Below are 24,258 nucleotides of genomic sequence, written 5' to 3' on the forward strand. Positions count from 1 at the left end.
AAACTCAATAACATAAAATAACATCAAGTTCAATAATAAATAAAATAACTGTGCAGCTGTGGTATAACTTGCATCAAGTTCAATAATAAATAAAATAACTTGCATCAAGTTCAATAATAAATCAAACAAAAGTGTTATAACTTGCATCAAGTTCAAAAATAAATCAAATAACTTGCATCAAGTTCAATAATGAATCAAAAAAAGTGTCATAACTTGCATCAAGTTCAATAATAAATCAAATAAAAATGTTATAACTTGCATCAAGTTCAAAAATAAATCAAATAACTTGCATCAAGTTCAATAATAAATAAAATAAAAGTGCCACTTTGCAATATTTGCACACAAAAAAAAGGAGGAGCTATGCTTTTGGCAAGACAGGGCAAGTGAACGTGAGTTTTACAGTACTCCAGCATTAGTGGCTGCAATGAGCCTGTTTTGCACTGCACAGCTTTTCAAATCGGGGTTGCAGGCTTGACACTGCCACTCTTAGCCTGCTACCCATCCCCGCAAAAGTTTGTTCCGCTTAGCCCCGCCCCCATTTGTTGCTATGTCTGTCAAACTTTCGCTCCTACCTAGAAATTTAAAGCCTACAGGAAAAATAAGTAATTTACATTTATTTATATAGTGGATTTCACAGACAGAATCACAAAGTTATTTACAGTGTGTATAGAAAATGAAAGCATAGTAAAAAAAAAAAATCTAAGAATATAATAATAAATAAAAAAATGTAAAGTGAAATTTCCTCCCGTTCCTCGCGCCCCACCTGTCATGTCTCTATTCCCCACCAGTGGGGGGCGCCCCACACTTTGAGAAACGCTGCACTATAGTAAAGAAAAAGAGTTGGTTCTTTATTCGAATCACTTGGAACGAATCCCGTCCCGACAAGAAATGCCCCGTGTGACATCACAAGAAATGACGTCATGTAGCTCAGTCGTTTGTCACGGTGGGGTCTACTCGTCCAGCGTGCTGCGGTTAGTTCCCGGGACGCAAAACTGACGGCTCCAGACGAAAGCGTGCAGGTAGGAAATGATTTATTTCTCATAAATCATACACATTACAACAGACAGGAACGAAACAAAAGGAAAGTGTGCCGTTCGCACGAGAAGCTAAAGCAAAAACTTAACTTAGCACAGGAATACTAGACGCTAAGGTAACTTTAGCACAGGAATCATGAGCTGGAAAACCAGAATGGCAACATGTTGCAAATGCAAACAATGAAGCCACGACGAGTGAGCGGAAAAGGCAGGCTTAAATAGTCTCTGATGAGCAACAGGTGCGCGTACAAGGCAGGTGAAAATCACAAGTAACCATGGTGACTAAAACAAACCCCCGAAGTGCACAAAACAACTAAGGAAGTCCAAAACTAACAGAACATAACTAAACAAAATATGATCCGACCACATCATAATACATCACAGTTTCATATCATTTCACTTTACAGGAGTAGGAAGAAGTAAAGCTTATTTAATCCTTCCCCTTTCCCACTTCATACAAATATATACATCATTTACTGACCTTTTTATAATAAAATATATGTGAATTAGTATATACAACAGTTTTGTAATATGTAATTAATTAATTCAGTCATTATTAATATACTGAGATGAAGAATATATTATTTACAATAAGGTTGAAAGTGTTTCTCATAATTCTTCTTTGTACTTTGTAAGCACTATTCATTTGAACAACCTCTTAAAGTGGATCATATCAGTACAATGTTTAACCTCTTTACTTAATCCATTCCATCATTTAATTCCACATCATTTTAGCTGTTTGCAATTTTACCAAATCATCGAACTTTAATATTTTTTGTCTCAATAAATAAAGTGTTTGTATGTTCTCTATATCCAACATTATGTATCAGTCTAATTACATTTTTTTGTAACACGGTTAACGAATGTAGCGCACATTTGTAGTTATTTCCCCACATTTCTGCACAATAACTCAGATATGGTAACACTATAGTAGCGAGCAGTAGAGAATGTGAAGTGATTTGTTAAACCAAATATTGTGTTTTTTTCCATATACAACAACCTATATGGACTCGATAAGAGAATCGATAAGGAATCGGTTCGATAACATCATCCCTACCGACAATAAAGAGTTTTGCTCAGTAAAGTGATGGATGGAATTCATGTCCTCAAAGCGTCTCGACAGGCGTTACAATATTTGAACAATGATGACGAAAAATGTTCTCTCTGTCGTGTCCGTGTGTCGAAAATTGTTATGCGCTTATTTTTTAATTTGATTTTGTGCGTGGCATAGATTTGCCGTGCGCAGAGGACGCTTGAGCAGCGCGCAATAGCACAGGCGCGCACCTTAGAGGGAACATTGCCCTGAAGTACACTATGCATTTTCAGAGGAGGTGAAGCAGCTTGAAAAAAATTGAGGAAAACAAACTGTGGGTGCGGCCGTGGGGACACCCTGGGATTTTCATCATTTTTGTTTTACGGTCTACTTTTCATCTTAGAACGCTACACAAGCCTGCAGCTAGGCGGTAGCCGTGCACCATCTAATCATCAGTGCACTTACCCAGTAGAAGTAGTAAGCATGCAGCAAGGAACTCACGTATGCAGAAGTCACCATTGCAAAGAGATGGAGACGTTGTACGGCTAACTAAATAAATATTATCAATTAAGTTCTGAATTGTAATTCAATTCAGGAGGGGGGTCATGGAAAATGTCTGTCACGTGCAGAAAGTATAATATGATAAATTATAGTAAGTTACAACCATGCCCCAACTTAAGAGTGTTTGGAGATAAGAGTTGACTCTTGGCTAACTGAAGTCGCAAGCAAACAGTGATGTTGACTGGGGAACTCCTGAATAGATAGAGGGACGCGGGACCTATACCTTATAGGGCGAGACTGTAAGTGTGCAGCTCCATGCGTTCTCCTCATGAGCTAAATTGAACTCTGTCTCTGCATTATTCCTTGCTTCTTGTCTGTTTAATAGATGTCATCAGTGTTTGAACCTGACAACAAGTCCACCCTCCAAGGCCAATTATTTACAGTATTTATACATTATTCATAAAACTACTGTGGTTGTTTGTAGTACGTCCTATTGTTTGTTTTTTGTGCCATATTTATATTTTAAAAACCATGCTACATGTCTTATTTGTGGTGTTTGGGGGGCCGTGCTCCAATTAAATTGAGTTTGACTAAAATCAGTGGGAGATGTTGATTTAAGATACGAGTAAAGCTCGTGAGTTGAGGCACTTTTGTACTATGTAAACTTGTGGTAAATCAAGTACTGTTTTAGTACACCACTCCCAAACCACAACAATAGCATAGTTAAATTAGTAACTCGCATTTTTGTAAAATCGGGATGAATATTTGAGATGTTATATTGTTATAGATGTGTTGTGTATGTAATGGAGAGCTGATAAATACAACAGTTGACAGGGTAGCTACTCGGCCACCGTAGTCACAAATAAACGTGATACTGAGTTCATTACTTACCTTGTCTCGTCCATTTCCACAAGCAACGTGAATGTTTATCAAATTCTACCTTCTTCATTTTCTTGTTTTCACGAATCATGAAAAAGTTGTCAGCTCTCCAGCCATCTCAACGGTAGTGGGAAGTGCTCTCCTTCTCTTTTTTTTACGGGTAGGCCGTAAAATGTGTGCGTAACACTGCCACCACCTGGCGGGCAAGTGTCATTAACGCTCCATACTATTGGGTGGGTAGACGCCTTCCAGTCCAGCCATGTTGCTTTCAAGGAATGTAGGATTTCCTGGGTTCACGCCATTGGCAGTAGGTTGAGTGACATTTTCGACACGGCGATATTCCATCAGGGACATGTAAATACAAGAGGATAGTGAGATTGTTGTATTATGTAACCTCAATGCAAATAGATAGATAATTTGTGGTGTACACTAATCAAGGGAATATATTTTTTTATATATTAATTTTGTGATTGAAACAAACCCAACTATTTATTTTAATTTAATTTAAATACATTTATTTATTTGAATTAGGACGATGCATATTGTAGCTACAATATTCATCAACATAAAGCAACAATGTAAATAGGCCGGAGATTGCACAATAGCTAATCAGAATCAGAATAGTTTTATTGCCATTGTTTGAGAACGGGTTCACAAACTAGGAATTTTTCCGTTGTCCTAAGGCAGGTTAATACAGTAAAACATTCAACAGAATACATAAATCACAAAACAATACACATTACATGCATACCATAAGCACAGACAAAAACAACTTTTTCAATTAAATAAAACAAACAACAAACAAAAAAGAAACGTGAATAATATCTAATTATGCGTGCATGTCTGATTAGTTTTCAACTAGAGATGTTGCTTTAAAATGTAACATTGGAAATTATCGGTATCGTTTTTTTAATTATCGGTATCGTTTTTTTTTGTTTGTTTGTTTTTGTTTTTAGTTTTTTTTAATTAAATCAACATAAAAAACACAAGATACACTTGCAATTAGTGCACCAACCCAAAAAACCTCCCTCCCCCATTTACACTCATTCACACAAAAGGGTTGTTTCCTTCTGTTATTAATATTCTGGTTCCTACATTATATATCAATATATATCAATACAGTCTGCAAGGGATACAGTCCGTAAGCACACATGATTGTGCGTGCTGCTGGTCCACTAATAGTACTAACATTTAAAGGCCTACTGAAACCCACTACTACCGACCACGCAGTCTGATAGTTTATATATCAATGATGAAATCTTAACATTATAACACATGCCAATACGGCCGGGTTAACTTATAAAGTGACATTTTAAATTTGCCGCTAAACTTCCGGTTTGAAACGCCTCTGAGGATGACGTATGCGCGTGACGTAGACCGGCGAACACGGGTATGCCTTCCACATTGAAGCCAATACGAAAAAGCTCTGTTTTCATTTCATAATTCCACAGTATTCTGGACATCTGTGTTCGTGAATCTGTTTCAATCATGTTCATTGCATTATGAAGAAGGAAGCTGAGCAAGCAAAGAAGAAAGTTGTCGGTGCGAAATGGACGTATTTTTCGAACGTAGTCAGCCACAACAGTACACAGCCGGCGCTTCTTTGTTTACATTCCCGAAAGATGCAGTCAAGATGGAAGAACTCGGATAACAGAGACTCTAACCAGGAGGACATTTGACTTGGATACACAGACGCCTGTAGAGAACTGGGACAACACAGACTCTTACCAGGATTACTTTGATTTGGATGACAAAGACGCAGACGTGCTACTGTGAGTATGCAGCTTTGGCTTTTTTTTGCGTATGTACGTAACTTTTTTTAAATATATAAGCTTTATGAACCTTGGGTTAGGTGAACGGTCTTTTGGGCTGAGTGATTGTGTGTGTTGATCATGTGTTTGAATTGTATTGGCGTGTTCTATGGAGCTAGGAGCTAGCAGAGGAGCTAGCATAACACGTACCGTACCTACGTGCGCATCACGTACGTAACTTTTTAAAAATATATAAGCTTTATGAACCTTGGGTTAGGTGAACGGTCTTTTGGGCTGAGTGATTGTGTGTGTTGATCAGGTGTTTGAATTGTATTGGCGTGTTCTATGGAGCTAGGAGCTAGCAGAGGAGCTAGGAGCTAGCATAACAAACACGCAGGTGTTATTATGCAGGATTAATTTGTGGCATATTAAATATAAGCCTGGTTGTGTTGTGGCTAATAGAGTATATATATGTCTTGTGTTTATTTACTGTTGTAGTCATTCCCAGCTGAATATCAGGTACCGTGAGTATGCAGCCTTGGCTGCTAAACATTCGATAACTTGACCCTATGTGCGCGTCACGTACGTAACTTTTTAAAAATATATAAGCTTTATGAACCTTGGGTTAGGTAAACGGTCTTTTGGGCTGAGTGATTGTGTGTGTTGATCAGGTGTTTGAATTGTATTGGCGTGTTCTATGGAGCTAGGAGCTAGCAGAGGAGCTAGGAGCTAGCATAACAAACACGCAGGTGTTTTTATGCAGGATTAATTTGTGGCATATTAAATATAAGCCTGGTTGTGTTGTGGCTAATAGAGTATATATATGTCTTGTGTTTATTTACTGTTGTAGTCATTCCCAGCTGAATATCAGGTCACCCCCGGCTCTCACAGCATCTTCCCTATCTGAATAGCTTCAACTCCCCACTAGTCCTTCACTCGCACTTTACTCATCCACAAATCTTTCATCCTCGCTCAAATTAATGGGGAAATTGTCGCTTTCTCGGTCCGAATCTCTCACTTCATGCGGCCATCATTGTAAACAATAGGGAACTTTGCGTATATGTTCAACTGACTACGTCACGCTACTTCCGGTAGGTGCAAGCCTTTTTTTTATCAGATACCAAAAGTTGCAATCTTTATCGTCGTTGTTCTATACTAAATCCTTTCAGCAAAAATATGGCAATATCGCGAAATGATCAAGTATGACACATAGAATAGATCTGCTATCCCCGTTTAAATAAAAAAAATTCATTTCAGTAGGCCTTTAACAGTTAATTTTACTCAATTTCATTAATTACTACTCAATTTCATTAATTACTAGTTTCTATGTAACTGTTTTTATATTGTTTTACTTTCTTTTTTATTCAAGAAAATGTTTTTAATTTATTTATCTTATCTTATTTTATTTTTTTTAAAGGACCTTATCTTCACCATACCTGGTTGTCCAAATTAGCCATAATAATGTGTTAATTCCACGACTGTATATATCGGTATCGGTTGATATCGGTATCGGTAATTAAAGAGTTGGACAATATCGGAATATCGTCAAAAAGCCATTATCGGACATCCCTATTTTCAACTACTATTGTGAGAAAAAGCCAGGGTTCTGTCGGAATGTTAGCAATTTCAAAACTACATGAGATCTTGAACGCCCCCTTTACTCGTAACTCATTGCCAGCTTGGTCAAGTTTTGATAGTTTTTCCTAAAGCACAAAATATTTGTTTAAAAAAATAAAATACACACAGACTAAATTCACGTCAATTAATAAAAAGATAATTAAATATAGTATGTCACCTCTTCATGTTAATTTCTATTTAGACAAAGCACATCCAAAACTTACACTGGAATTCGACACAAATGACCAATAATTTTGACGCTGATATTTTACTTTGAAGGCGTTAATATTTCGCCACAGAACAATGAGCTTGACGTCGTTAGCCGCCACGTCCAAAAATCAGACTCTCCGGAACAGATTAGAATCTGGTTATTGTGTCACAGTATTCCCTCTCATGCCATGAAAACCGACGTGAAAGCTCGACTGGCCTTTCGCCTCCACACCTTTGCACCCCACGTTACCGTGAAGAGCCGCTAGCTAACGCCAACTGACAACTTCCTGCTTGTGTTACCGTAGCGGTTCGTGGTAAGATTCTATTCTTCCCTGTTTCTTTTCATAACATAATGTCATTTATTGTATTTGCTTGTGTTACCGTAGCGGTTCGTGGTAAGATTCTATTCTTCCCTGTTTCTTTTCATAACATAATGTCATTTATTGTATAAGTGAACTCTGATCAATGTTTACAATGGTTAGACTGCAGTAGATGTGTCGCCATGATTAGGCTTTGGTGAACAGTAAAGAGTCGCTTTGAAAACCTAAAATGTGCTCATTTGTAATATATGTGGTGCAAATAACATTGTAGCATTAACTTCCTGACTTTGGTTTACCTTTGTTGGGTTGCAGGTGCTGCATAGATACCAGAAAGCCTCAAGAACATCAGAAGATGCCTTAGTCACACAACCCCTGCTTCAGACCCTTTTGCCTATTTCCTGTCAGGCCCCTTCACTCCACCAAGGGGTCCAGGGCAGCAGGGGCAATGCCGGGCAGCAGGTACTCGCTGTGGCGCCTTCTGGTACCGCCTCGTATCCGCCAGGAGCGAGTGGTGTTGGCTCGCAGCGAGAGCCTGCAAAGCGACCAGGTGCTGAAGATCACGGTCACAGAGACCACCGTGATCAAGGCCGGCTCCGGGGTCTTGAATCGCCGCTCCCTCGCCTACCTGGGCCTCTGGTATTTCTTCAGCTTCTGCACCCTCTTCCTCAACAAGTACATCTTGTCGCTGCTGGAGGGGCAGCCGAGCATGCTGGGTAAGGATAGCATAAGTAGAGATGTCCGATAATGGCTTTTTTGCCGATATCCAATATTGTCCAACTCTTAAATACCGATTCCGATATCAACCGAAACCGATATATACAGTCGTGGAATTAACACATTATTATGCCTAATTTTGTTGTGATGCACCGCTGGATGCATCAAACAATGTAACAAGGTTTTCCAAAATATATCAACACAAGTTATGAAAAAAAATGCCAACATGGCACTGCCATATTTATTATTGAAGTCACAAAGTGCATTATTTTTTTTAACATGCCTCAAAACAGCAGCTTGGAATTTGGGGCATGCTCTCCCTGAGAGAGCATGAGGAGGTTGAGGTGGGCGTCCTGTAAGAGTTAGTGCTGCAAGGGGTTCTGGGTATTTGTTCTGTTGTGTTTATGTTGTGTTACGGTGCGGATGTTCTCCCGAAATGTGTTTGTCATTCTTGTTTGGTGTGGGTTCACAGTGTGGCGCATATTTGTAACAGTGTTAAAGTTGTTTATACGGTCCCCCTCAGTGTGACCTGTATGGCTGTTGACCAAGTATGCCTTGCATTGTCAATCAATCAATCAATGTTTATTTATATAGCCCTGAATCACAAGTGTCTCAAAGGGCTGCACAAGCCACAACGACATCCTCGGTACAGAGCCCACATACGGGCAAGGAAAAACTCACCCCAGTGGGACGTCGGTGAATGACTATGAGAAACCTTGGAGAGGACCGCATATGTGGGTAACCCCCCCCCTCTAGGGGAGACCGAAAGCAATGGATGTCGAGTGGGTCTGACATAATATTGTGAAAGTCCAGTCCACAGTGGATCCAACACATCAGCGAGAGTCCAGTCCATAGTGGGGCCAGCAGGAAACCATCCCGAGCGGAGACGGGTCAGCAGCGCAGAGATGTCCCCAACCGATGCACAGGCTAGTGGTCCACCCGGGGTCCCGACTCTGGACAGCCAGCACTTCATCCATGGCCACCGGACCTATGCAACTCCCCCTCGCACGGGACAGGGGAGAAGAGGAGAGAAGAAAAGAAACGGCAGATCAACTGGTCTAAAAAAGGGGGGTCTATTTAAAGGCTAGATTATACAAATGAGTTTTAAGATGGGACTTAAATGCTTCTACTGAGGTAGCATCTCTAACTGTTACCGGGAGGGCATTCCAGAGTACTGGAGCCCGAATAGAAAACGCTCTATAGCCCGCAGACTTTTTTTTGGCTCTGGGAATCACTAATAAGCCGGAGTTCTTTGAACGCAGATTTCTTGCCGGGACATATGGTACAATACAATCGGCGAGATAGGCTGGAGCTAAACCGTGTAGTATTTTATACGTAAGTAGTAAAACCTTAAAGTCGCATCTTAAGTGCACAGGAAGCCAGTGCAGGTGAGCCAGTATAGGCGTAATATGATCAAACTTTCTTGTTTTTGTCAAAAGTCTTGCAGCCGCATTTTGTACCAACTGTAATCTTTTAATGCTAGACATAGGGAGACCCGAAAATAATACGTTACAGTAATCGAGACGAGACGTAACGAACGCATGAATAATGATCTCAGCGTCGCTAGTGGACAAGATGGAACGAATTTTAGCGATATTACGGAGATGAAAGAAGGCCGTTTTAGTAACACTCTTAATGTGTGACTCAAACGAGAGAGTTGGGTCGAAGATAATACCCAGATTCTTTACCGAGTCGCCTTGTGTAATTGTTTGGTTGTCAAATGTTAAGGTGGTATTATTAAATAGATGTCGGTGTCTAGCAGGACCGATAATCAGCATTTCCGTTTTCTTAGCGTTGAGTTGCAAAGAGTTAGCGGACATCCATTGTTTAAGACACGCCTCCAGCTGACTACAATCCGGCGTGTTGGTCAGCTTTAGGGGCATGTAGAGTTGAGTGTCATCAGCATAACAGTGAAAGCTAACACCGTTCTTGCGTATGATGTCACCCAGCGGCAGCATGTAAATACTAAAGAGTGCAGGGCCAAGAACCGAACCCTGGGGAACTCCACACGTTACCTTGACATAGTCCGAGGTCACATCCTCAGTGTGACCTGTATGGCTGTTGACCAAGTATGCCTTGCATTGTAAAAAGCCGCAGATATCATGTGACTGGGCAGGCACGCAAAGGCAGTGCCTTTAAGATCTATTGGCGCTCTGTACCTCTCCCTATGTGCGTGTGCACAGTGGTGTTGTAAAAAGTCATACATTTTACTTTTTGAAACCGATACAGATCATTTTGAAACCGATACTGATCATTTCCGATATTACCTTTTAAAGCATTTATCGGCCGATAATATCGGCAGTCCGATAATATCGGCAGTCCGATACTATCGGACATCCCTAGTTATGCCAAATCTAATACCGTTACAATAACGCACAAAAAGCCAAATTACTCACAGTATTTCAATCTCTGGTGATTTCATGACGGAATTTCAAGTTAAACATTTTGGTGCGACATTCGAGGCAAAATCCGCATGGAGCTTTGAACTGTATATAGAAATAGATGCCATGATATCATGTTTTTTTTCCCCCCACTCGTCCTTGTCAGGTGCTGTGCAGATGCTCTCCACCACCATCATTGGCTTCCTCAAGATGTACGTGCCCTGCTGCTTTTACCAGCACAAGTCCAGGAACGAGTTCCCCCCCAATTTCATTATGATCATGCTCTTTGTTGGACTCATGAGGTAAGACTTTCCCCCAAGACTGGTTATGCACAGTCTTACGACATAGGACTACGCTACTTCTGCATTATTAACAGGAAGCAAGTAAATACAACTGCTCAAGTTTCTTGTCCAATCCGGTGGTGACAAGCTTTGTGTCGCATCGCCAGGTTCACTACGGTGGTTTTGGGCTTGGTGAGCCTGAAGAACGTGGCGGTGTCCTTTGCAGAGACGGTGAAGAGCTCTGCCCCCATCTTTACTGTCATCATGTCCAGGTTGATTCTCGGAGAGTACACAGGTACATAAATCACCCAATATTAAAGGGGAACTTTAATATATTCTTACCGGTACCAAAATGGATAGTGATACTTTTCAAAAATTGTCATTATTGGCTTCATTTTAACAGAAAATATTACGATACATTTAACATATACTTGCTATTGCACTCAAAGATCAATTTACAAGTTTGTATATTACAAACCCCGTTTCCATATGAGTTGGGAAATTGTGTTAGATGTAAGTATAAACGGAATACAATGATTTGCAAATCCTTTTCAACCCATATTCAATTAAATGCACTACAAAGACAAGATATTTGATGTTCAAACTCATAAACTTTATATTTTTTTTTGCAAATAATAATTAACTTAGAATTTCATGGCTGCAACACGTGCCAAAGTAGTTGGGAAAGGGCATGTTCACCACTGTTACATGGCCTTTCCTTTTAACAACACTCAGTAAACGTTTGGAAACTGAAGAGACACATTTTTGAAGCTTCTCAGGTGGAATTCTTTCCCATTCTTGCTTGATGTACAGCTTAAGTTGTTCAACAGTCCGGGGGTCTCCGTTGTGGTATTTTCGGCTTCATAATGCGCCACACATTTTCAATGGGAGACAGGTCTGGACTACAGGCAGGCCAGTCTAGTACCCGCACTCTTTTACTATGAAGCCTCGTTGATGTAACACGTGGCTTGGCATTGTCTTGCTAAAATAAGCAGGGGCGACCATGGTAACGTTGCTTGGATGGCAACATATGTTGCTCCAAAACCTGTATGTACCTTTCAGCATTAATGGCACCTTCACAGATGTGTAAGTTACCCATGTCTTGGGCACTAATACACCCCCATACCATCACAGATGCTGGCTTTTCAACTTTGCGCTATAACAATCCGAATGTTTTTTTTCCTCTTTGGTCCGGAGGACACGACGTCCACAGTTTCCAAAAACAATTTGAAATGTGGACTCGTCAGACCACAGAACACTTTTCCACTTTGTATCAGTCCATCTTAGATGAGCTCAGGCCCAGCGAAGCCGACGGCGTTTCTGGGTGTTGTTGATAAACGGTTTTCGCCTTGCATAGGAGAGTTTTAACTTGCACCTACAGATGTAGCGACCGACTGTAGTTACTGACAGTGGGTTTCTGAAGTGTTCCTGAGCCCATGTGGTGATATCCTTTACACACTGATGTCGCTTGTTGATGCAGTACAGCCTGAGGGATCGAAGGTCACGGGCTTAGCTGCTTACGTGCAGTGATTTCTCCAGATTCTCTGAACCCTTTGATGATATTACGGAGCGTAGATGGTGAAATCCCTAAATTCCTTGCAATAGCTGGTTGAGAGGTTTTTCTTAAACTGTTCAACAATTTGCTCACACATTTGTTGACAAAGTGGTGACCCTCGCCCCATCCTTGTTTGTGAATGACTGAGCATTTCATGGAATCTACTTTTATACCCAATCATGGCACCCACCTGTTCCCAATTTGCCTGTTCACCTGTGGGATGTTCCAAATAAGTGTTTGATGAGCATTCCTCAACTTTATCAGTATTTATTGCCACCTTTCCCAACCTCTTTGTCACGTGTTGCTGGCATCAAATTCTAAAGTGAATGATTATTTGCAAAAAAAAAAATGTTTATGAGTTTGAACATCAAATATCTTGTCTTTGTGGAATATTCAACTGAATATGGGTTGAAAAGGATTTGCAAATCATTGTATTCCGTTTATATTTACATCTAACACAATTTCCCAACTCATATGGAAACGGGGTTTGTACATTTGATTTTGATTAGATTTTGATTAAGGATCCCCATTAGCTGGTTGCCACAACATCCCACTAGTCTTCCTGAGGTCCACAAACTCAATACAACTACAAGTAAAAGCACATAATTATAACTACACAATACAGAAACCAATAAAAGCATCAACAAGCAAATAATTTACAGTCACAGAATAATAATTACCATATAAATATAACTACACAATACACGGCAGACAATATTATATTGTCTGCCATCTCAGGGCATTCAATCAATCGCAACTGGACTGTTGTGGCTATAAGTTGAATGTCACAGATGAACAACTTCTCATTCTATGGCCACAGCCTTCTATTATCCAGGTGAGAGGCATGATTTATAATCAAGAGTTAACTTTCACCATCTTCCGAGGCGATCGTGATGCAGCAGCTCAGTATGTCAATACGTCAAGACTATAGCTGTAGGGATGATGTTCGAAAACCGGTTCTCCCGATTGTTCGATAAGAAAAGAACCGATTCCATGGATTCGAATCCCTTTTTGAGAACCGGTTCATGTTATCGAAGCCACTATACCGTATTTTCACGACCATAGGGCGCACCGTATTAAAAGGCGCCGTGTCAGTTACGGGTGCTATTTCTGTATTTAACGCATAAATAAGGCGCAGCGTATTTTTGGGCGCAGGCATGGTTAAACATACGCTAGCTTAAAACATACGCTAGCATGCATGGACGCTGTTTTAAACAGGCAGCAGGAGCAAAGCTGAGTTGGGTTGTACTTTATTGAAGTATTTATCAATGTACTCACATTAGTTTTTGATCAATCCTAATCCACAAATCTTCTGTGTCCGAAATGAACAGCTGGGCAAGTTCTCCATCAAACACGCCAGATTCCCTCTCCTCCTTTTCAAAGCCAGTCTCGTTGTCCATTAGCATAGCAAGCTAGCACAACAGTAAAAGCCGACTTCTCTTGCCCCGTTGTGCGTATGGATTCGCTACGTGCTGGTCCCCTTCTCCACAGTGTGCTTCACCGGGATGTCGAAAGTGAGCGGCACCTCGTCCATGTTGGTGATGTGTTTGTGGGCAATTTTTTTTTATTTACAACGCACATAGCAGCACTATATGCTCACCGGGGGCGTGCCTTTAGCGTCCTCTCTCACCTGAAACCTTCACCCTATAACGGCCGCATGCTGTCCTCAGTCACGTCCGCGTTTCCTCCATCGTGTAACGACCTGCTGAGGTTGATGTTGTGTTCTTGAGTGAGTGATATTCAGAATTCCCATTGCTGTGAACGTAGCACGCCTGTAAGGTGATTGGCAAAGAAGGAGGAAGCGTTGTTGTTGCCGAAATGAGGAGTGAGGAGCTGTGTTAGTATAGGTTGGTCAATAAAAGTTTAAAAAGAGCGTCAGACTTGGTGTGCACTTCTTCTGGACGCTAGAATATAAACAGCGTGCCGGCCCAGTCATATAACATCTATGGCTTTTAGAACTCAGTGCACACACAACAACCTATCTGGATTCGATAAGAGATTCGATAAGGAATCAGTTCGATAAGAGGATTCGATAATGGGCTCGAACTCGATAATTTCTTAACGAACATCATCCCTGTATAGCTGCACAAGCTAGCTCTTTGGTCACGGCGTGGGCTGAAAATATTTTGCCTGCGTTAGCGCCGAGCGCTTTTAACAACAATATCTCTTATGCTTGATTAATAGTCCGGTTACGAGATGTAAACAAAGTATTGTTGGTGTTTTTCGGATGCATTTTTAAAGTGATTTAGAGGCAGAATTGATTACTCCCACTATCGGCATTGTTAGCCACCGAATACGAGCCAATTATTACAAATTAAAATGCAAAAAAATAAAAAAAACATGTTCTTGTCTTTCATAAAGACAGTGAATGACAGGCAGTAATACAAAAAAAAAAGTGCAGTTCCCCTTTAAGTTAATGGGGAGAAAGCTGCGTAGCCAGAATATGAGCAATTGTCCATCTTGTTGAACTTAAGCACATGGGACAATAGGGTCTTAATTGGATTGCTAATTGCACTCAGTTCACCTCTTCCATCAATCCTCCCCCTACAGGCCTGTGGGTGAACCTCTCCTTGTTCCCCGTCATGGCGGGCCTGGCCCTCTGCACGGCCACAGAACTCAGCTTCAACTTGCTCGGTTTTTCCGCCGCCCTCTCCACCAACATTATGGACTGGTACGACTAGCCCCAACCCACCAGCACCACCACTGCACTGTATTTCTACGGCATGCCACTTGACTGAACTCTCTACCAGTTTACAGAATGTTTTCTCCAAGAAACTGCTGAGTGGCGACACCTACAGGTTCAGGTAAAAACACAATCTAGCCGTTTACAACTCAAATTCTACTTTGTTGATTTGAATTCACCCGTCGCAGCCCTCCAGAACTACAGTTTTACACAAGCGCAGCAGCAATCATCATGCTCATCCCAGCATGGATTTTCCTCTTGGTAGGTCCACTTAACTATTTCTAAGTGTTGAATAAAACATCTCACTTGCTAATAACTTCACTACATACACCTTACACTAATGTTTATTTCATATAGTTCTATATTATATGCTATATTTACACAAGTATTGTCATTCTTTAGTTGACAACTGCTGCACCAGCAACCCCCAGACTTAATGGCTAAATGAGTTGCGCCTTCTGAAGAAAATAACCTTTCTGTCCAAACTCAGAATATTGTCTGATGTTTGTCTTGTTTTCCAGGAAACTCCAATGACTGAGAAGAGTGGCCAGAGCTTCACTTTCAGTCGAGACATCGTCTTGCTGCTGCTCTTTAACGGCGGCCTCTTCCACCTGCAGAGCGTCACCGCCTACGCTCTCATGGGACGCATTTCTCCCGTTACTTTCAGGTAGCGTACAACCTTTTTTTGATCGCTATAATTGTCCAGGCATTGTTTGAGGTGGTGATGGACATAATCATGGACTGATTGCTTGAAGGGGAAGTGCACTTTTTTTGGGGAATTTTGCCTATTGTTCACAATCGTTATGAAAGACATGACGACGGATTTATTTTTTATTTAATGCATTTTAATTCGTAAATAAACTTAAATAAAAGTCAGCTTACAACGGCGCCATGGGTAGGTCCTGTACTCCATCGATAAATAACCATACAAAAACTGCCAACAATACTCCATTTACATTTCCTGACATGAATTTTACCAAGTATTTGTGGTGTTGTAGACGCAGACAGACTATTTATAGTCTATGTTGCCGACTCACGACTGGTCAGCTGTTTTCTTGCTTCCATGCTTGTGAAATATCATTGTAGATCATAAATCATGCCTCTCACCTGGATAGTAGAAGGACGAGGACATATTCCAAGTAGTTGGTACATTTTGACAGCCAGTTTAGACCTGGAAATGGCGATAACGACACGAAAAGACGCTTGGTTTCATCCCACTTTTTTTCACAAGGATTATGAGTCGTTTTTCATCTAAACAGGAATATAACAACATTCTATCAGTCAGCATTCTAATGACAGCAGACATTGTACAGTAAGTGATGTTGGCTCTCGTAAAGTCTGCAGTGAGCAATAGTTTGTACACTTTGACAACCACTTTAGACCGGGAAATGGCGATAACAACAGGAAAAGACGCTTGGTTTCATCCCACTTTTTTTCACAAGGATTATGAGTCATTCTTCATCTAAACAGAAATATAGCAACATTCTATCAGTCAGCATTCTAATGACAGCAGACATTGTACAGTAAGTGATGTTGGCTCTCGTAAAGTCTGCAGTGAGCAATAGTTGGTATACTTTGACAACCACTTTAGACCGGGAAATGGCGAGAACGACACGAAAAGACGCTTGGTTTCGTCCCACTTTTTGTCCACAAGGATTATGAGTCATTCTTCATCTAAACAGGAATATAGCAACCTTCTATCAGTCAGCATTCTAATGACAGCAGACATTGCACAGTAAGTGATGTTGGCTCTCGTAAAGTCTGCATTGTAATCAGTGATGTTGTTGAAACAAACAAAAAAAGAGAACGTCGTAATGCATTTTTGAAATTAATGCGCCGCATATGCTTAAAATGATGAAAATACATAAATATAAAATGATATTATAAATGTGCCGGTTACTATATTACATATATACTTACATCATGTATATACAACCTTAATGGAGGTGTTTGGATGTTTTTTAAGGGTTTTATAGGCAGAATAGAGCGACTCCCAATAGTTCCATTGTAAGCTGACTTTTGATCGCATTTATTTAATATTTAAAATGCATGAAAAAAAATTAAAATACACGTGTTCTTGTCTAACATAAGGATTGTAAATGAGGGCCAACATTTTTTAAAAAGTGCAGTTTTCCTTTAAATGTGGGGAATTGTTTGGTAAAATGTGTCTTGAAAAGAACCGAGGTAAAAGGAGAGTGCACTACTTGGCTGCAACCAGCAGAGGCACTGTTTATTTTTTTTCTGCTAGTTTGATGTCTAAATCAGCCAACTTGACTCATCCGGAAAGCATTACTCTGCTCAATACAACACCGGCATTAAAAGAGGAGTTCAGAACACTCAAAGAAACTCGCTTGAATTTTTTTTTAATTGAACCATTAACCCTGGAGTGTATTGGGGACTTTTTCGTCCTTTAACGTCCAACTTTGCTTCATTTTTGGCCTTAAATTTGGTTGTGTGTATTTTTTTCAATTTTCAATTTTAGTATTTTAATTTCAGTATCTTTTGTGCATCCACAACACACTAAATTATTATACCCCCTTTAAGTACCGCCAGGACGAAAATTTTTGTTTTGTTTTCTTCTGTGAGTTATACCGAATACTGGTATTTTTTTGGTACCGGTTCCTAGGACCATTAAGATTCTGGACAAATGATACGGCCATCTGTGAATTTTTTATTCAGCTGCTCATCATAATTATGACACGCTGTCACATTCACTTCAGGAGCATAAAAAAAGACACGGGCAGGTTCTGATAATTAACTTGGAATAATCACAAATAAGGATGCAACACCACACAAAGTTTGTAACTCAACACTATTTCTTCCTCAAAAGTCTCTCTAAATCACGCACGCTAATAATAGTAATAATAAAAATAATTTATTAATAATAATAATAGTGTCAGTTTGAATTAAACGTGCTTTACTCACAAGTCACGACCTCCGCTACCGCGCTTCATCAACCGTCCTTTTAGCGATCCTGTCACCCACAGAACAATAATAATACACTCAAAAAAGTGAAAAATTTAAGTTATTTAATAATTAATAAAGTTGCTCTGAAGCAAGATAGAATCCCCTGACAAATATGGATGAAAACACTCGTACAGACATCACACATGGGCCGATACATCGCGTTTGCGTGGCATCAAAACACACCTCGTTTAAATGCACACCCACTTAACATGCTAATTGATTGTATTCATTTATTTGATATATTTCAGCGTTTCTTAACCACAATTTGTTGGGCCACAAGCTGTTTCTCAGCTGTGGTCGGTATGGGACGCTGCGGTACTCCGCTGTAATACACTTTTCCACCACTTGTAGCAGTAATGACAATATCAAACAAAGAGAAGAAGTCTTGAGCTAAAGTCATAGACACGTTACTTAAATGCAAAAATGATGAGTAAAGTGGTGAAGCTATATTTTCATTAGCACTTCAATTTTAGTTTAATTTTTTTTTTAAATATATATGTTATCATTCATTATTAATTAAGTTAGAATTTATTTATTTTAGTAATTGTTTGTACCGTACATTTATTTTTCATCAGATTTTATGAGTTCCATACAATCCAGTATGTTTGATATGTATTCATTATTGTAATCAGCCTGACCTAAACCTTGATCATTTGACAAGTTTACAAGTTATCTTGTTAAGTTTATCTTGTTGAACTGTGTGTTGGTTAGATATAATAATTGAAAACAATTCAGATCAGACTAAAATTACAAATTCTGTGTAAATATTTAAGGAGGCACTGTACTGGAAAAGTTGGGCCCCAGGTCAATAAGGTTAAGAACCCCTGGAACTCTCCTGAAGGAATCAATAAAGTACTATCTATCTATCTACAGTATATTTGATGTGACATATCATGTAAAAGGTCTGGTATCTGCACACATAAATCTTATTTCCAGCTGACTGTAATTGTAACGAATAGAAACACAGTGATGGATCTGTGTGCTCTTTACAAGATGATGACATAACAACTTGTTGTAAGTTGCCTAGGACCTTTACTTTTTTCTATATTCACCAATGATTTACCTTGGGCTACCGGGCGTGCAGGATTGGTTCTTTATGCTGATGATGCAACCTTATATCATGCTGCACCATCATGCAGTGTACTTAATGTAGTATTGAGTGAGGAACTAAAAAAGCTGTGCATGACTGGACAGTATGTAACAGACTTGTCCTTAACATCTCAAAAACTAAAAGTATTATATTGGGGACTAGGCAAGGGTTATCTTGTGACCCAAAGTTGGATCTGAGGCTAGGTATTTCAACAGGTCAGAAGTGCCAAGCTCCTTGGAGTGATGCTGGACTGCACTCTATCCTGGTCAAATCATATCAGTGATATAGTTACAAAGATGGGAAGGGCTGTTGGTATTTCCAGGAAATGTGCTGCTTTTGTTGATCCACCTCTTCTTTGTCAGATTGTTAAGAGTTTAGTCTTGTGTCATCTTGACTATTGTTCTACAGTTTGGGCATCTGCTGCAAGTGGTGAGATCAGTAAGCTCCAGATTGTCCAGAATAGGGCAGCAAGACTGGTTCTTGGTTGTTCACTGAGAACCAATGTGAACCAAATGCATGCTTCTCTTTCCTGGCTAACAGTGCAGAACAGGTTGTCAGCTAATACTCTTATATTGTTCAAATCAGTAACCGGTAGTAAAACTCCTGCTTTTCTCATGGCCCAAATAGTTCACAGTAGCACTATACATAATCATAATACCAGGGCGTCCTGTGAGGGGCATTTTGTACTCCCTCGTCCCAGGAAGAATGCTTTGCGGAAATCTTTTATTTATAGATCTTTATCGCTCTGGAATAACCTGCTTCAAATTCTCACCGGCATTGAAAGTAAACAGGTTTTTAAAAAGGAAGTAATATTTTATTTGAGTCTTTAAATTAGTTTGCTCATTATGATTTGTTAGGTTTTATATTGTGTAGTAATATTTATATGGTAATTATTATTCTGTGACTGTAAATTGTTTGCTTGTTTTCTTATTGATGCTTTTATTTATTTTTTATTTTTTTCTGTATTGTGTAGTTATAATTATATGCTTTTACTTGTAATTGTATTGAATTATGGACCCCAGGAAGACTAGTGGGTTGTTGAGGCAACCAGCTAATGGGGATCCTTAATAAAAATCAAAAATCAAATCAAATCAACTGCATTGCACCTAGCACATGCACACATAGTTGACTTATTTGGACTTAAAAAGCAGGTGTTGATAAAATACTGTATTTTCTGGACTGTAGAGTGCACCAAAGAAAAATATACATGTAAGCCGCAGATATATATGTTGTCAAATGAGTTATTTACATAGAAATATTATTTAAATGTTTATTTACATACCTTAAAGTGTTTCCAAACCGTTTCTGTAACACGGAAGTAAAACTGCTGATAAAAAAAACCCAAAGTCATCGTCATGGACCCACTAGCTGCAGAAGCTAGCTCTCCAATCTGCTAAACAGACTCAATAACTCCACTGTGGCGTCTTAGTGAGTTTATTGTGGAATTTGTGAAACTAAAACAATACCAACAGAATGCCGTTGTGAGGTAAAATACTGAACGTGTCGTAAATGTGTTAGCACATTAGCTAATGCTAACATTGTTACATTACGATAGCACGCACAAATATGGATGAAAACACTCGTACAGACATCACACACAGGCCGATTTAGTAAGTAAACAGTTTTAGTTATACTGTCAAACTGAAAAACGTTGCTTGAAGTGATGAATGAGAAATCCATACGAGTAGAAACGCTATGCACGGCTGGAAAAGGAACACGGCACTCCGGTTGGGGGGGGGGGAGGAAATAGGACACCTGCAGTGAGTGAACTCGCCCACAAGATGGCGCCATATCACAAACAATGAAACACTTTCTATGTGTGTTTGTTTGTTTTGTTTTTTACTATTTTTATTATGGCTGTTAACGGAGTAAAATCGAAGAATTAGCCACACCGTCTTATAAGCCGCAGGGTACAAAGTTTAAGTAAAAAGTAGCGGCTTACAGTCCGGAATTTACGGTACTTCCCTGCTGTGAGATGTGACATGATGTTGGTGGTGTACAATCTCTTGTGCTAATAAAAATGGTCATAAAAATGCATTTTTTTCACATCTTTGTGTACATACAGTACCGATAAGAAATAATTGATAGTTTTGGTCACGATAACCGTGACATGAAATGTTCGTAGCGCTTCAAACTAAACTTTTATGCGACTTGGGACATTTTTGGGGTCAAATTCCGTTTTTTTCACATCTTTATGTACATACAGAGCTGTCTCGGAAAATTAGAATATTGTGATAAAGTTCTTTATTTTCTGTAACGCAACTAAAAACATGAAAATGTCATACATTTTGGATTCATTACACATCAACTGAAATATTGCAAGCCTTTTATTATTTTAATATTGCTGATTATGGCATACAGCTTAAGAAAACTAAAAAATCCTATCTCAAAAAATTTGAACATTTTCTCAGACCAAGTAAAAAAAAACAGATTTATAACACCAAAACAAAATCAAACATTTGAAAATGTCAATTAATGCACTCGGTACTTGGTTGGGAATCCTTTTGCACTGATTAATGCACCAATGCGGCGTGGCATGGAGGCAATCAGCCTGTGGCATTGCTGAGGTGTTATGGATGCCCAGGATGCTTCAATAGCGGCCTTTAGCTCATTTGCATTGTTGGGTCTGGTGTCTTTCAGCTTCTTCTTCACAATACCCCACAAATTCTCTATGGGGTTCAGGTCAGGGGAGTTGGCAGGCCATTCGAGGACAGTAATGCCATGGTCAGTACACCAGTTACTGGTGGGTTTGACACTGTGGGCAGGTGCCAGATCATGCTGGAAAATGAAATCATCATCTCCATAGAGCTTTTCAACAGATGGAAGCATGTTTTTTTAATTGCATTACAGTTAAATAAAGAACTTTATCACAATATTCTAATTTTCTGAGACAGTCTTGTACAGTACCGGTAAGAAATAACTGATAATTTTGGTGACGATAACCGTGACATGAAACGTTCGTAGCGCTTCAAACTGAACTTTTATGCGACTTGGGACATTTTTGGGGTCAAATTCCGCTGCCGGAGTGCGACGGATATAGATGTATCGATCAATGGCGACAAGTTCTAACCCTCGTCTCTCCTTCAGCGTCGCTAGCACGGTCAAGCACGCCATGTCCGTCTGGCTGAGCGTCATCGTGTTCAGCAACCACATCACCCTGCTCAGCGCCACGGGCACCGTCCTCGTCTTCATCGGGGTCTTCTTGTACACCAAATCCCGGCAGGCCCAAAGGGAGCGCTTGCAGGCCATGGCTGCTCAACAGAACTACAAACAACTAGCGCAGGACCAACAAGACCCTCCGTCTCACTGAAGACTTGAAACGGAATCAAAAGCTGAGGATCCATGCACACTTTCCAGTAATTCCACTAACTTGTGTATTTACTTGACAGACATTTTCATCATTCAGTCAGGGAAGAGGAAGCCTCCTGTGGAATATTTCTCCGCAACCTTCGAGCCTCTTTCTTTTGCTTCGACGACCACTAAAAACGGAGAAGCTCAGGGCGTCCGTCTTCTTAAGAAGAGACTTGACCAGCTAATCTCATCTGTGGTCCAGCAGCTGCCGAATGTACGCCAACGGTTTGACGTCGGCGCCTTACAGGCGAGTCTTAAAGCTACGCACACACAAGGTTCTCCTGTCAAAACACTAGACGTCGAGCACAATGACACATTTTTAGAAGACTTGTCTTAAAAAAACATATTTCTGTATTCTAGGAATGCTTGTCCTCAAACCCCTTTTTCCCAGTGCATGCTGGGATTGAAGCTGAAACGTTTGCGTGAGCGATGTGTCGGGTGCAACTTTCCAAGTAGCCGCGCACAAAATACTCCCGACACAAGGATCTACAAAACGTGTCCTTTTTTATAAAGTGTCTCACGCATGAAAATACACCATACGGGCAAAAGTATTGAGACACCTAGCCACTACAGATGCAGGGACTATTTTTTTTTCTGTTGTACGCCTTTAATCTCTAAAACGGGTAAATATACGGACATGCTCACGCTTTTGCAGCATCTCCTGTGAGGTCCCTAAGAGAGGGCCTGCTTAAAATGTCTTTGTTAATCAATTAAGAGGTGTTTCTCACTACTTTTGTTCATTTAAATCCATTTTAAGGACGCAAGAAGGTGGTGACGGAGCACACATGCTGTTTTCATTCTTTCATACAAAACATTTGAGCGTCACATGCTGCACCAAAGGCACCTTAACAACCAATAAAACATTGAATTATTTCATTATGTATCTATTATCACCACAAGCGGGGCTTTTCTTTTCTTTTTGCACTTTGCAGTGTTTCAAAAGACAGTATATTTTACTTGTATTGTCATGCCTTTTTTTCCATCCATCCATCCATTTTCTACCGCTTGTCCCTTTTGGGGTCGCCGGAGCCTATCCCAGCTGCACATGGGCGGAAGGCGGGGTACACACTGGACAAGTCACCACCTCATGGCAGGGCCAACACAGATAGACAGACAACATTCACACACGAGGGCCAATTTAGTGTTGCCAATCAACCCATGCCTTTTTTTTGTCCTCAAAACATATTTGTATAATTTATAACCCCTCCATGTTTGTTTTTTCATTTCATCATAGTCTTTTTGTTTTTCTTTTAATTCTGCCTTAAGCAAAGGTTGAGAAAGTGGTGTTTTCCTGTGTATACGAATTAAACAAATATGTGCGTGCTTCGTAATAAAGTGTCTCTGGGAGCGTGCCAAGCGAAGACTTAAAAACCATGTGTAATCTTACCTTGCAGGAAATAAAACGTATTTTCCCAGCAGCTCATTGTGTCCTTCGATATAATCATGCCAGTAATTACCTGACTTATTTGTGTGGCTGTTGTCAATGGATGTTCTGGCGTGCGACAATTAAAAAGTAATCTTTCTTGTTTTACCCATGTCAACTTTAAAATATTTGGCTACTTGTTTGAATTACCATTTTAAAGTAAACAGTAAAAATATGGCCATTCATTTTAAATTTAATTTATAATATATTTTAGACTTGTGCAGTGTTGTACCTTGATTTAAAAAAAAAACAAACAAGAATATCACTACTTGGTTGTTGTAACAAATTAATCACAGTAAAATTTAAATTAAAAAAAATAGTATTTTTTTTGTTTTGTTGCAGTTTTGTTAAACTTGTGTCTAACTATTTTTTGATGACATTTCTAGTGTGTGATTGTTGTCTGTCTATCTGTGTTGGCCCTGTGATGAGGTGGCGACTTGTCCATGGTGTACCATGCCTTCCGCCCGA

At 39.8% G+C, this 24,258-nt stretch overlaps 1 protein-coding gene across 3 annotated transcripts; it reads left to right on the top strand.

Annotated features, from left to right (window-relative positions):
• The first annotated feature begins 915 nt into the window (after positions 1-915).
• On the top strand, positions 916-24,164 carry LOC133654276 (solute carrier family 35 member E2A-like). 3 transcript variants are annotated; one of them, XM_062054520.1, is made up of 9 exons: positions 916-1,019; positions 7,658-8,058; positions 10,607-10,742; positions 10,889-11,016; positions 14,827-14,947; positions 15,027-15,080; positions 15,148-15,220; positions 15,481-15,626; positions 22,104-24,164. In XM_062054520.1, exons 2-9 carry the CDS (start codon positions 7,791-7,793, stop codon positions 22,324-22,326), a joined length of 1,149 nt encoding a protein of 382 aa, XP_061910504.1. In that variant the 5' UTR covers positions 916-1,019; positions 7,658-7,790; the 3' UTR covers positions 22,327-24,164. The 3 variants fall into 3 exon arrangements, with proteins under 3 accessions (XP_061910504.1, XP_061910502.1, XP_061910505.1); XM_062054518.1 differs by lacking the exon at positions 916-1,019 and adding an exon at positions 7,007-7,339; XM_062054521.1 differs by lacking the exon at positions 916-1,019 and adding an exon at positions 7,396-7,420.
• Positions 24,165-24,258: the final 94 nt, after the last annotated feature.

This window comes from Entelurus aequoreus, linkage group LG07 (genome assembly GCF_033978785.1).
Source record: "Entelurus aequoreus isolate RoL-2023_Sb linkage group LG07, RoL_Eaeq_v1.1, whole genome shotgun sequence".
Taxonomy (NCBI): Eukaryota; Metazoa; Chordata; class Actinopteri; order Syngnathiformes; family Syngnathidae; genus Entelurus; species Entelurus aequoreus.